Raw genomic sequence first — 14,109 nt, forward strand, 5'->3', positions numbered from 1 at the left:
ATGGCTAGCTTCGAGGGACAAACAACCTGAACAGAGAGATTAGTCACTCCTTCCTATTTTCCCTTCTTCTGCTCCAATTTAAAATCTCCAATGCTTGTTTTTAATTCACCACATCTATATATACAAACAGAATTTCAGGGAAAATATTCAGAATTCTCTCTAAGATGTACTTTGGTCCTTAGCTATAGATGTTATAAATCATGCACAATCTGCACTATCACAGTTCAAGATGATTTTGTCAGCAGTCTCTTTCAAAGCCATTTCCAGACCAATTGTTTCATTTCTAATCTATTGTATTTCAAGTTAATAAAAATCCTGCAGTTCTGCTCACAGCACAGGAGAAAAGGAGGATAAACCACAGAATGTGATGCTCTACTGAGCTATTTCATATGTATAATTGATGTTACATGGCATCATTAGATATAGATATCATATATACTATACTATGCCTATTCTGGCATTTGACCTGAGTCCACGGCCTTCTCTACAATTCGATCAGAATGATCAGTGAATGTTATGTGCCTGTTTTAGTAATAGTAGCACAAATGCTGAGATTTTTGGAATTATTCCCATTATTAAAAAAATAATAAAGCAAGTCAGGTTTTGTTTGTTTTCTAGTGCTCACTCCAAAATCCTTATGAAGTTGAACAAGCAAATGTAGGTACGCATCTATAGAAAAGAAATCAGATTTATTTATTGGTTTGTTTATTTTTACAATGTGTTTATGCTGCCCACTCAAATGACTCAAGTGCAGATTATTTAGTAAAAAAAAAAAAAGCCAACTATATGTGACATTATTCTTGCCACTATTAGCATATGTTTGTAAAATAGCATAGTCACCACTCAAAAAAAGCAGGAAGCACATTTCACTTGCCATTCTTAAATGGGCACAACTGCATTCTTCGTGCATCTAAAATCGCTGGCCATGCCTGTAATCCAAACATGCATGCATTAGTTCAAATGTCCATCAGTTTTTAATTGATTTTCAGTCAAGTATTGCCCGTATGACACATTCTATATGGCCTTTCTCCTAAGGAATGTTAGGTAGTCATCCAAGTAACATAAATATGTCATAGGCAGGAATAAATCAAAAATAAAATATCAGTTATTCTCTAGAAAATACCTAAATAAAATTAACTTCTCTATTCATAATCAAGCAAACCATGATTTAGGCACTTTTTAAATAATTATTAAATATTGAAAACTGATGTAATACTAATGTCAAACCATTATGAGAGGATTGTTACATATGTGTCATGGGGGAGGGGTGTTTCCATTTAGGATTCGCCCTCTGCCCTAAGTGATGATCCCAGAGCTGTCTGCAGGGTATAGTCAGAAACGTCAAGATTGTGGCTACAATGGCATAATCAAAGTGCTGCCTGGTTTTTATGTAAGTTGACCAAACCCTGTAGACACCCCTGAAAGGGCGTTTGGAAAATTCCTGGAAACATTTACCTCAATACACAGACAAGGCAGCAGTTGGGTGTACTGTAAAGTAACGGATTTCACCAAGTCCTTTCCCTGAATCTGAAATTATAAAACAGCAAGTGGTAGGTCAAACTTTTTGCACAGAGAGGAGAGCTTCAGAAACTTGTATGTGCCTATTCAAATCTCCAGTCATTTTGCTGTTCCACCCAATGGTGCTTCAAGCTGGCTCAGGATGTTTTCTTGAGCACTTTAAGCTTAATATTCCAAAACTTTGCAGTTAGCTATGAATCATTCTAGGATCATGGTAGGATTAAGGCTGTCTTTTGATTTATTCAAAGTAAAATCTCTGCATATATTTAAATTGTGGTGATTACTTGGGAAGGAGGAAAATGCTTCTGCAGTTGTGCCAAAGGCAGTTGTGCCAAAGTTGTGCATTTGTTCCACTTTCTTTACAACAGCTATAGCCACTTAAAGCCCCTTTACACAGCCACAAGAACATCCTCCAAATGCAACTCCAATTTTAGTTACCAGTTACTTTGAAGCAAGAAACATAGGGAAACCACAGTGTAATTCTAAAACAGACTCGGAACAGTTTTGGAACGAAGAACCCAACTTCCCACTCAAAAGAGATGGAGAGAAATCCTAGTCCACTTGTAAGAACCCATTCACTTCACATTTTTGAACCCCAGTTACACCCCTCAGCCTCCCTCCCAAATTAAATGCACTCTGACCTCCAAAGGATTGCCCATCTTTGCTTTCCAACAGTGGTAGTTATATGTATTTGCATATACTTTCTTTAGCATTAGATGAAAAATTAAAAGCAGATAATATAATCCAAAATGAATAAGGGTCAGCCTATGTTTACTGACATAAGAACATGCCAAGAAATCTAGTAAATGACTCAAAGGGCCTATCTGTGGAGTCCTTGGGGTTCTCTGAGCTTGGTTGTTTTCTTGCAAACATTTCGTTACCTGGCTAGGTAATATCTTCAGTGCTAGGGCCTATCTAATCCATCATTATGTTCCAGTATTGACCATAAGAATAACTGTGGGAAATCCATAAGTAGGACACAAAGACATTATTGGGAGAAGGGGGCAGAAATTGTTGGAGGCTCCTAATTGCACATAATTCTGAAAATTAGGAGGAATTTTCAATTGGGAGGAAAAGGGTGAAGTTCTCAGTTGAAGATCTGGTTGAGGAAAGAAGATTTATGTAGGAAACCTTATGAAGTCATTGGGAGGGAAGGAAATAGAGGGCAGAGTGATGGAAACAGAGTGTCCTATTGTCTTTGAGAAGAGTTTCCAATGTAAGGGAAAAGATTAGTGAGATGGCTGCAATTATGTTTTCTTTCTGTGTGTGTTTTGTTGGTTGTTCACTAACATTTTTGCTGCTCAAGATGCCTACTATTCTAAATTCCCCTCTTTACTGATTACAGATTAAGTAGACAAGGTTAACACCTTGAGAAGATCAGGCATTTATTGACACATCTTATTCCAGTCTAGTGTTCCATCCTATTTATATTTCCAGCACCAAGCAACAAACTATCTTGTTTTGTTAACTTTCTTACCTTAATGTTTTTATTGTTTATGCTCAATAGCACAACCATGTATTTAATATTTCTTAACCTTGTTAATGCAACAGCTATTCATTTCTGTATATTTGAAAAGCAAGGTATTAAGGAAGAGGGCACTTTTGATCTATCCAATCTAGTGATTTAGGAAATCACTGGTGGCACCTATTAGAAGAGATCTTTTGCATCAGGGTGGAGGCGGTCTCTCTGACCTCCTGTATGTCCTCAGACAGAATAAGCAGCAGTCTTGGCAATCCAAAGGAAAGGAAGAATGAAAGACAGAATGGTCAAGTTTTTTTGTTCTCTGATATTGACCTTAATCCACAGCTCTCATAACTAATAGCTACAAATGGGCTTACCTATGATGAACTAATCTAAGCTAGTTTTAAAGCTGGCCAAGTTGGCAGCTACCACTGTATATTTTGGTAGCTACAAAATTGTATAGTTTGACTACAGTTCAAATGAAGAAATACTTCCTTTCATTTTTCCTGTATCACCCTGCATTAAGTTCTATTGAGGATCCCATTCTGATATTACAAAAGACAGAAACATTTCCCTCTATAATATCTCAGCATCATGAGTAATGTTATGGGCCTCTTTTCTTGTATTTTATTATTCTTTCTTTTTCTCAGGTAAAGCATCCTATTCCCACAATAAGCTTTAGTCATTAACATAGGTTGCACAGAACTGAACATAGCTGTCTTTTAGGCATTCTTATTCATAATATTGACCAAAGATCTAAGTGATTTCCAATACAGCCACAAAATCCAGATCACACTAGGAATGATGCCTATGCATCCTTGTTCTTCTCTTCCCCATCCCTAATTTATCAAATTTGTGTGTCACCTGACTCCCAACAATTCCTATCCTATATCCTATCCCATATATTTTTTCCACCAAGTTTTATAAAATGGCATTCTGTTATATAAACTCTTTATAGTGCAATGAGTCCAAAACTTATCATTTGCATTTAGAAGTCCTTAGAATTTCCGTTCATCTAACTTCTCACAATTAGATGCCCTCAAATTCTGGAGGCAATGGGAGAAGAAAACAGCAAGAGAAAAAGATGAAAGAAAGAAAGGTGCAGGTGTTAAGAAAAAAGGGAAAATGATAAATTTTAAAAACATATATTTCTGTTCATCCTGGAACCCCCATGGAATTATGTTATCCTTTAAATGCCTTCAGTAAGATAAGAAACTCTATGTTTTGCTAGCTGAACTAATTTCATAAAACATTTCAGCTTCTTTCAAGCACTTACCAAAGTGGTAGGCCCCATATCTTCACATACAAATCTTTGATGGCATAAACGGACGTAATAGTCTGTGTTTTGGACATCTGAAATATTCACTGAAATGGTTTTTCTTGTTCTGTCCACATTATAAACCATTTTGCTCACTGAAATTTACAACAAAGCAAAAATTGTAATTGTACTGATTGATGTTTGCATTTTCTGTAGCCAAGAATTATTGTGTGTCGATACAGGTCAAGATGATTGAAGACTTTAAACTACATTTGCAATATGAGTGACATTTGTGTAGGAAATATGATTTCAGTCATTATTAAAATGTTGGTCTACAATCTTATGCAAATCTATCTGGAAGTATTGAGAAGTAAATATAAATAAAATTGTAACATCAGCTGTAAACTCTTCATCTGACATGAAATGTCTCTGAGACTGTAGGTGAAAAATGGCTTACAGAGCAATCCTATGTATGACCAATCAGAAGAAAGTTCCTCAATGGCTAATATTAAGTAAAGTACTGTAAACCACATACATTTTGTAATAATAACTTTGTGTGTGTGTGTGTGCCTTTGAGTCACTGTTACTCCTGGCAACTGCCTGGACATGTCCCTGCAGTTTTCTTCGCAAGATTTCAGAAGCGATTTGCCATTGCCTCCTTCCTAGGGCTGAGAGACAGTGACTGGCCCAAGGTCACCTAGCTGTCTTTGTGCTTAAGGCAGGTCTAGAACTCACCATCTCCCAGTGCCTTTAACCATTACACCAAAGTGGGTCTTTAATAATTACATACAGATTTTTAATCACATTTATTTTTGACAAGGAAGCTGTAAAACTCTAGATCCCTAATCTCAAGAGATACATATGGGACTGTCTTTTTGTACTACCAGGTGTTCAGCCATTGCTCTCTTCTCCATCTGGTAAAAAAAGAGACACATCCAAGTTGCAAGTCAGCTAAACTAAACTTAGGATGAAAAGTACAACAAAGCTCAAATCAGAAAACCAGGTAGCTGGTCTAGGCACTTCCATGTTCGAGCTGGCCAGATTGCTCCATTGTTCTCCTGTTACTGGCTAGAAGGAAACTACAACCAGATACCAACAGTTTATGTGCATTTGTGAGACACATATAAATATAACAATCTTCAGCTCTTATTTAGTTTTGGCAGTTTACTACATCACTTCTAAATTAGCACAAACTGTAGTTACTCATTTGATTAATGGAATTTGAACAACACCGTTTAGCCGGGAAGTTATCTATATTAGGCAACAGTTGGTCTGTAACTCTTCCCTTTGAATCTTAAAAATAGGGAATATGGGTGCTATGGTAACTAGTTGTGGAAAGGAGAATCTGGTTCTATGACTGCGGGTCTATATGGAAGGTAGAAACTCTGCAAAACAAATTGCTCCTGGCTTTGCAGAGAGGCAATTAGGAGCAGTAGACTGCTGGTGGAGATTTCACCAACTGAAGGAGAATTTCTGCTGGAGAAAGGAGATGGGAAAGCTTGTACTAGAAAATCTCCCTTATTATTTTTAGAGAAATGGGTCAATACACCATTTTTCTCTTGTGCTCCCTGATTTTCTTAGCCAGTTGTGCTACACCTGCGTTCCAGTCCTTATTGTGTCTTACTTGTGGACCTCTTGATTCAACTCCAGATGACCAGCTTCAGAAGAAAAAGAAGAATTTAAGAACCGGTTTTCAGGAATCAGGCTGAATTTGGTAGAAAACACCCATGTCTTCTTGTTAATGAAATATTTAATAGACTACTAAATATGCTACTGATTTAGACCTCCAAGGCTTTAACTTACCAAAACAATCTGGAATATTTTCCCCCACATCATTGTTTCTGCAGTCTGCAAAATATAAAACAGATTTTCAACTTGTTTATTTTCTTAAGACATCTGCTACTTTATATTCTTGAGGACTGATCATGTCAGTGGAAATCCTTTAATAGTAGACAGATTGCAAATATTTAATTGATTCAAATATGATATAAATAGGGGACTTCAGTTGGAGCGACAACCAGGACAGAAAAAAAATTCCCAAATATAATTATATTCCTAGAGTCTTTCTGCTTCTGGGTCTATATGTGTGAGAGAGAAAGAGAGAGACTAGATTCACACATTATGCTAAACCATTATGTGATTCCTCTGGTTTTGGAATAGTGTGTTCTGTGAACCTAATGATGTGGTTTATTTAAGCTATTATAGAAACGTAACTTAGTACGATTGTGAAACTACCTGGGAGGGAGGAAAAGAAGGAAGTAGGGAGAAATAAATTTGCTTAATTTTGTAGGTTCACATGGAATCACATTATTCACTTGTTCTGAGATAGACAGATATAGATATAGGATATAGAGATACATTTTGCTGTTAGGCACATTTTTAAAAAATTGAAAATCTCCATCATCCTTTCCCCAGATGGTTATTTTGTAAATGTATTACATAAATTTGTTACTAAAGGTGAAATTGCCAATTACATCATGCTGTAATCAGATTTTGGAAGTCTGCATATACTCAGAGTCTCTGAATGCAACACAAGTTCATTCAGACTTTGCATGTTTGTGACTTTGAATCTGATATAAATGTGGATGGGGATATGTGTGTGTGTGGGGGGGTCTGATACCTATATCATTAGGCAGGTAGGTAGGTAAGACAGACTGACATCACAATAAGTCTGCTTTTTATTCTAATTTCTTTTTTTTTCCTCCTCTGCTTTCAACTTTTGCTTACTTGTCTTAAAGTAAGCTTGAAGCAATTCTGCAACAAGTCTTTTTGGCTATACTCACCCATAATGCTATGCTATGATGTGGTTTGCTTATTGGTGGCTTATGGTATCTAAACCCAGCTAATGAAAAAGGCCATGATTTGTTTTCAGGCAAGAAATCATAATTTGAAAACATGGTTTATTGATGACATACTGAACCTAGCTTTTTCATACTAATCTGACTTGGTGTTACATCTGAACTCAGCTTTTTGGTTTGATTCAGCTACTTTCCATGCACTGCTGTAGCTGCCCATTAGGAAATAGACAGGAAGCAAGAGTGGTTGCAAAAGAAATCTGCTTCTAACAATCACTTGCTCCGATGTAACCTTTTCTGAGCTGGTATTTCGTCTTTGTTCTTCTTGGTAAGTAGCTGTTCTACATCACTGCCCTCTCTCTTACGACTGAGCAACAAGTCAAAAAGCAAATGGATGAAATTCTCAGAAGCCATGCTACAGAACTGCGTGACTAAACCACCAGCTCAGGTTCGTATACATTTAAGTTTTATGGACTTGCAGAAGGTATGCTAAATGTCCATCTGTTTCTGTGATTTTGATTTTATAGCTACATAGGGTGTGGAAGGGACCTCCGAAATCTTCTACTGCCATTCCCTACCAAGGGCAGGAATCCTCAGACTGTCCCAGACAAATGGCTGTCCAACTTTTGCTTGAAAACCTCCAGTGATTATGTACACACAGCTGGCAAGAGGCCAGGCTGTTCTACAACTCAATAACTTTCACAGTCAGCAAATTCTTCCTTATTTTGAGTTTGGATCTCTTTCTATAAAACTTCCACCAATTAGTTCTTGTCCTACCCTTGAGAACTACAGAGAATAACTCCACACAGTCCTTCAAGTATTTCAAGATGTTATCATGTCTCCCTTCTTTGGGCTAACCATTCTTCATAGCATTTAGCCTCCAAGCTCCTCACTATCTTTCCTGTGCTTTTCTGCACTCTTTCCAGTTCCTCAGCATCCTTCTTGTGTTGTGGTGACCAAAAGTGGACACAATATTCCAGGTGCAACCTGACCAATGTAACATAGAGTGAAATTATCACTTCCCAGGAATCTGACATTATACTTCTGTTGACACAGCCCAAGAGTGCATTGGCTCTTTTGCGGCACAGTGCTGGCTCATGCTAATTTGTGGTCTACTTGGATGCCCAGATCCTTTCAGGAACATTTATCCTGTACCTGTCCATCAGGTTTTTCCTACCTAAGTGCAGAACTTTACAATTCTCACAATTAAACCACATTTTGTTGGATAGATGTGCAAGTCTATGAAGATTCTTTTGAATCTTGAGCTGTCTTTTGAGGAGTTACCCAGTTTTAGTGTCATCTGCAGATTTGCTGAGCATCCTATCTCCTTGTTTGTCACTAATAAAAATGTTGAAGAGCCCTGGACCTTGGACAGAATCCTGAATTACCCCACTGCATCTCTCTCTCTCTATGTACACATAGATCCATTAAGGACTATGCATTGGGTACAGTTGTTCAACCAACTGCAAATCTATTGGTTCCATTTTATCAAGGAGGCGGCTATTGTCAATTTTATCAAATGCTGTACTGTAGTCTAGGTACATTACATTCCAGCAACCCCTTGGTTTTCTAATCTAATCACTTTGTGCCAGTCAAATTTATTGGGGTTTTTTTTTTTTTTTTGGACAATCTATTTCTAATACACCAATACTTCTAGCAATCACTTTGTTCCTTTCTAAGGGCTTGCAAATCCATTATTTGATTTTTCTGTGCCAGCACTGCTGGGTGCCAGCCAACAAGATAGCAAGCTGGATGCCTGCCACAATCCAGCAATATGCAAGCTCAGGCAGAACTTTTAGAAGAGTCCTTTTTACCAATATGTTAAGATGGCAACCATAAACATAGTCACAGGCTTGGCACAAGTCAAGACCAGGAATCCAATGAACAAGTGACAAATCCAAGGGACAAGACAAGAAACACAGCGAAGTGGAATCCAGCGTGCTAAGCATGGCATGGCAAGGTAAACATGACAGAGCTGAGACTTGAAAAGTTGTTCTCAGCATCTGCTCCCAGGGAGTGAGGCCAATAAATCAGCCATGCTTAGCTTCTTCTCAATACATAGCTGGGGCAGTTTACTCTTATGTTGGCTTGCTTCTTTGCAAAACTCTCAGATCTGCAGAGTTCTACTCTCTGCTGTGGAATCTATCACACACCACTGTTTAGGAATGGGTGGCTGAACCTGAGATCCTGAGAGGCTGTCATTGGGTGCAGGCAAAGAGTTCTGGGGGCTTAATGGATCTGCTTCAACCAAAATGAGGTCATTGGCTTCACCACTACTAGCATCACCTATGCCAAGACTGTCGTCTGTAGATGCACCTGATTCTACCTCCTCCCCATCCTCCTCACCAGAGGATATATCCAGCAGGGCCATAACATGGATAATCTTTTCTAGGATTTTCCTCAGCGTTGATGTCAAGCTGATTGGTCTATAGTTTCCTGGCTCTACTTTTCCCCCTTTTTAAAAGATTGTTAGCTCTTCAATCTCCAGGCACTTCTCCTGTACTCCAGAAGTTCTCAAAGATTACAGAGAGTGGTTCTGTGATCAGATCCGCCAGCTCCTTTAACACCCTGGGATGAAATCTATCCAGCCCCAGCATCTTGAATTCATTCGCAGCAACTAGGTGCTTTGTCATTACTTCCTTGCCTATTTTGACCTGCATTTCTCTTTTGTACCCCATAGTGCCACTTCTGACAGGTTCAATCACTTTTTCCTTTTGCAAAAAAACAGATATAAAATAGAATTAAGTAATTCAGACCTCTCCCTATTGTTTGTCACCATATTGGCATCTTCTCTGATGAGCAGACCATCCACTTCCTTGACTTTGCTCCTGTTCTACCCTATTACAGGTTCTTGTGTATGCTCTTCCACATACACATACCCAAATAACCTCTTTTTTCCTTACTTTTGGCATTCATTACAAGCCTCAGTTCATTCTGAATCTTATCCTACCTGACTCCATCCTTAACTATTTGAGCTATTTCCTGATACTCTGCTTTTGTTACGTGCCCCTCTTCCCTGTTTTTAAACTTGTCCTTTTTGTTTCTCAGTTTATCAGAGAGCTCTTTATGTAACCACATCAGTCTCATCATCATTTTTCTTTCTCTTTGATATTGTTTGGGTCTTAATTATATCATTTTTCTTAATTTTCTATCCTCCTGGACTGTTTTTCCCTTCAGGATTTCCATTCAGGGAATCCTTCCTACTTTTTCCCTGAGCTTATTGAAGTCAGCTCTCTTGAAATCTAGAATACTAATCCAGCTACCTTAAGTTCTCTCTCTCTTTGCAATATGGTGAATTCTAGAATCACATGGTCGCTGTCTCCCAAAGTTCCTACAACTTCCACTTTCTCTGCCATTTCTTCCCTGTTAGTAAGTATTAAGTCCAGTATAGCTTATCCTCTAATTTCCATCTCCAATGATAAAGTTGTCTGCAAGACACACCAAGAACATGTTGGATCTGCCACTTATTCAGAGTCTGATTTCCAGTTGACATTATGGTAGTTGAAATCCCCTATTAACACAGTGGTGTGTTTCTTGGATATCTTGGCCATCTGATTTGCAAATATTTCCTCCATATCTTCTGCTTGGTTGGGCAGTGTATACTACAGGGGAGCCTGTAGTACACTCACAACAGTGCTGTTATTGTCTTTTTCTCTTCACCCAGATGCTTTCACAAAGGTTTTCACCCTTGGTGTCACATATTTCCATGCAAGTATAGTCATTTTTCCTGTATAATGCACCCCCTCCCCTTTTGTCAGGTCTGTTGCTTTGAACAAATTATACCCTTCTAGTACTATATTCCAAGTTCCATCCCACCAAGTTCCAGTAATACCAATGTCATATTTGCTTCTACACACTAGGACTTCAAGTTCTTCCTGTTTGTTCCCCGTGCTCCGTGCACTGATATACAAGCATCCAAGCCTTTTAATACTGCCATTCTTAGGTTTGGTTGCTGCATCTCTTGGTGTATTCCTGAGCACCTTTTCCTTCTTACTACATCCTCCTTTATTTATAAGGTTTACTGTCTTTGGGCTTTGGTTCTAGATACTGGTCTCCCTCCCCCTTCAGATTCAGTTTATAGCCTGCCAGATGATCTGAGAAAGATGTCTTCTAAACTCATTCTTCTCAGTCTTTGTAAGGTGCATCCCATCTCTCACCAAAAGTCCTTCCTGAACATAGTGTACCCTATGGTCCAGGAATTCAATGTTTTCTCAATGACACCATTCCTTAAGCCAAGAGTTCACCCCCAGAATCTTTTCTTCCTTCCTTGGGTTATGACATACAGTTGGAAATATGGTTGAAAACACCATCAGAGCTCCAACCTTTTTTTGTCCTCCTCCTCTTCCCTTGTTGATATCATGTCTGGACAGTAAAATTGCTGAATCCATTCTTCTCAGCAATGAGTCACCCATCACCACCACATGCCTTTTCCTTTTTGGGACAACCACTGGATTTGTCACCTCTGTGGAAACCCAAGCTTCCCTCCTTCCCATCACTAGAACACTGGACAAAAACCTTCTCCAGAAGTCTGGGAGTCATCCTCCAGGAAGAGGTTTACAGTATTCTTTCCCTGCTTATGATTTCCACAGATCTTTCTGAGAAATTGCTAAATCCTTCCTGGGGGCAATTAAATTATTGTTCATTGTATAAAAGTCAGTGTGTGGGTAGGTGGTAGGAGCTGTTACTGTTGCAAAGAATGGGGGCAAAATGTGGATTGGAGGAGGTGAAAGATCAGAAGGACCATGATAGGTGGAGGACAAAGACAAGTATATCTTTCTTTTCTCCACAACCCATCAGATGTGTGCTTCCTAACTATAGGAACAGACCCCAACAGGGCAAACTGCATTTAAAGTTCTTAGTGAGACAAAGTCTCCTTTCCTCCATTACTAGCTTGGCTTCATCTCACTGAGATGCTCTAGACTGCAGAATGAGAAACTCCAGATGTGCAAGTTGCCACATCCAGCCATTCCAGAGGCTGGGAGATATGCGGTGTGTTAGCAGAAGCCTCTTTTGGCAGTTGGAACTGCTGGAGGACGCCTCAACTCCCAGGTGAAGCAAAGGAAAGCAGCCCTTTGATGTTAGAAGCTGGTGGTAAGGGTGGAGGGGCATGTTGTTTTGTGAGATAGCTCTTGGGACTTTGCACAAACCTTCACAGAAGCAAAGCGACCTGTCAAAGCTTTGCATAGCCTTTAACGGCTATTTCAAAAAGCAGTATTGTATATCCAAATAAGCTAAACAAAAAACTCTAGTGAAAATAGCTGGCAATTTGTTTTTATTTTCACCAAATGCACGTTATATAGTCATGGGAATAAATTTTTGAGCTACCAAGTTTTTAAGGTCACGAGTAATAATACTACTACTTAAGCACAAGATAATTGCTCTGCTACTAAGATGGACACCCTAAAGTTTAGAAGTAGATAATCTGCTTGATTAAAGGTTCATTTTCTTCTTATTCTATTGACATGAAGCCCTAACTGAACATGGAGGTAACTGGATTTTTGCTGGTAAACTACAAGTTGTTCTTCAGATGCCCAGGGATTTCTGGTACAACCATTAGTACAGCAACAACTTTTAGATTACAAAATACTCTTGTCACAACTAAATAACAACCATCTAACTCAATATCCTGATCCTAAGATAAGGTCTAAAGAACTGTGACTTTTGCTTTTTAGCAAGTATGTTCAGGACCATTTAGTGTTACAGCTCTGATTTGTGAAAAATACTAATTTTTGTGTCAGCATCATCTTCATTTTAGTATTAGCATGCATGCATGTACACACACAAGATCAACATTTTTTACTGTTTCCTACCTTCAACATAATATTCTTGAGTTTGTTTAACTCCACAGTAATTTGGAAGTGTTGTCATGGTTACATAGAGATGTTGTCCCACGCTGACTTCAAAGCAATTGAACTGCACTTTCACCTGTTTGGCATGAAAGGAATTTTCAGTTTATACACAACTTCACAAAATGAGAACACAAGGAAACAGGCATTCCACTAAAATTATTTTTTTCAAGTTTATGGAAGTTATGTGTAGTTTTTATTCTATTTTTCTCACCCTGAATAATTCTGGCAGATCTAGGGGAATAATTTCCCAGATTGCACTTAATTATGTTCTCAGATTCCAAACACCGTCCCGTTTCAAGCAACACATGGATAAAATGCCAACTTTACAGAACTCAGCAGAGTTTTGACAGCTGGAACTATCCAGCAACCTGCTTGAAATTGTGGAAGTTCTGACATACTGCTAGGACTTGCCCATCCACTGAAGATCCAGGGAGCAGCTCCAGTCCCTCCATTGAAGAAAATGTGACTGGATACATGAGCAACAACCCGGATTGCATCTTATATTAAACTCAGAGATTTGGATTCTGATAAAATGGCACTATGTCTACTATACAAATGTACTGATGTTAAAATATTAACACGTGAAGGTATATCCTTACAACTTTTGTCACTTAAGCTGGGACCCCCATCTGTGAACCCAGGAACAAGCCATAAAGAATAGAGGAGGGTTTACTTCAAAGTAAAACATGTAGAAGTTTATGCTGCATTCCAACATTGGCTCTGATTTGGCTTTCTTTGCAGGAAATTGCCCATATATAATTGCTGTTGGCCTTGGATCTGGGTTTATATTTCTTGTTCGCCCCTGCGTTAAATGATGTATCCAATCAATTCAACTAAGCCCAGACAAGCATGCGGATATAAATGTATATACTAAAAGCATCTACTTTGTTTAATTGAGGAAATTTTCAAACCTCTAACCATAAATCAATATGAGGTTCAAAGTATTTTGAGGAGTTGCAAGCATTTCTGGAAAATCCCTAGATGTCCTTTCTATAGTAATATTTCCTAACCACAAAAATATATTCGTTGTTTTTTTTTTAAAAGAGAGAGAGAAGAGGTCTGTAAAAGTATATTGCCAAATCAAGATTTCAGGAATTGGCAGATTGGTTGGAACTTCTGACCTTTCGAAACAAGAGAGGGACACTCAATATATTCTATGAAAGTGCAGAGTGGGTAGTGTGGGATATAATTAAGTTTCTTAGGAACAGTGGTTTTATTCATCTTTTT

General features: G+C 38.4%; 1 protein-coding gene across 1 annotated transcript in view; it reads right to left on the bottom strand.

Annotated features, from left to right (window-relative positions):
* IL17REL (interleukin 17 receptor E like) overlaps positions 1-14,109 on the bottom strand; it is a 57,020-nt gene that overhangs the window by 19,737 nt on the left and 23,174 nt on the right. The window contains exons 5-9 of the mRNA XM_025166269.2: positions 12,844-12,958; positions 6,042-6,086; positions 4,257-4,393; positions 1,456-1,527; positions 875-929 (exon numbers count right to left, since the gene is read on the bottom strand). Of these exons, the coding sequence (XP_025022037.2) occupies positions 875-929; positions 1,456-1,527; positions 4,257-4,393; positions 6,042-6,086; positions 12,844-12,958 (424 nt within the window). The remainder of the gene's footprint in view (positions 1-874; positions 930-1,455; positions 1,528-4,256; positions 4,394-6,041; positions 6,087-12,843; positions 12,959-14,109) is intronic.

The sequence above is a fragment of the Python bivittatus genome, unplaced genomic scaffold, assembly GCF_059951505.1.
Source record: "Python bivittatus isolate LINGU-HERP-01145 unplaced genomic scaffold, Pbiv_v1 ctg000330_np1212, whole genome shotgun sequence".
In the NCBI taxonomy this organism is placed as follows: domain Eukaryota; kingdom Metazoa; phylum Chordata; class Lepidosauria; order Squamata; family Pythonidae; genus Python; species Python bivittatus.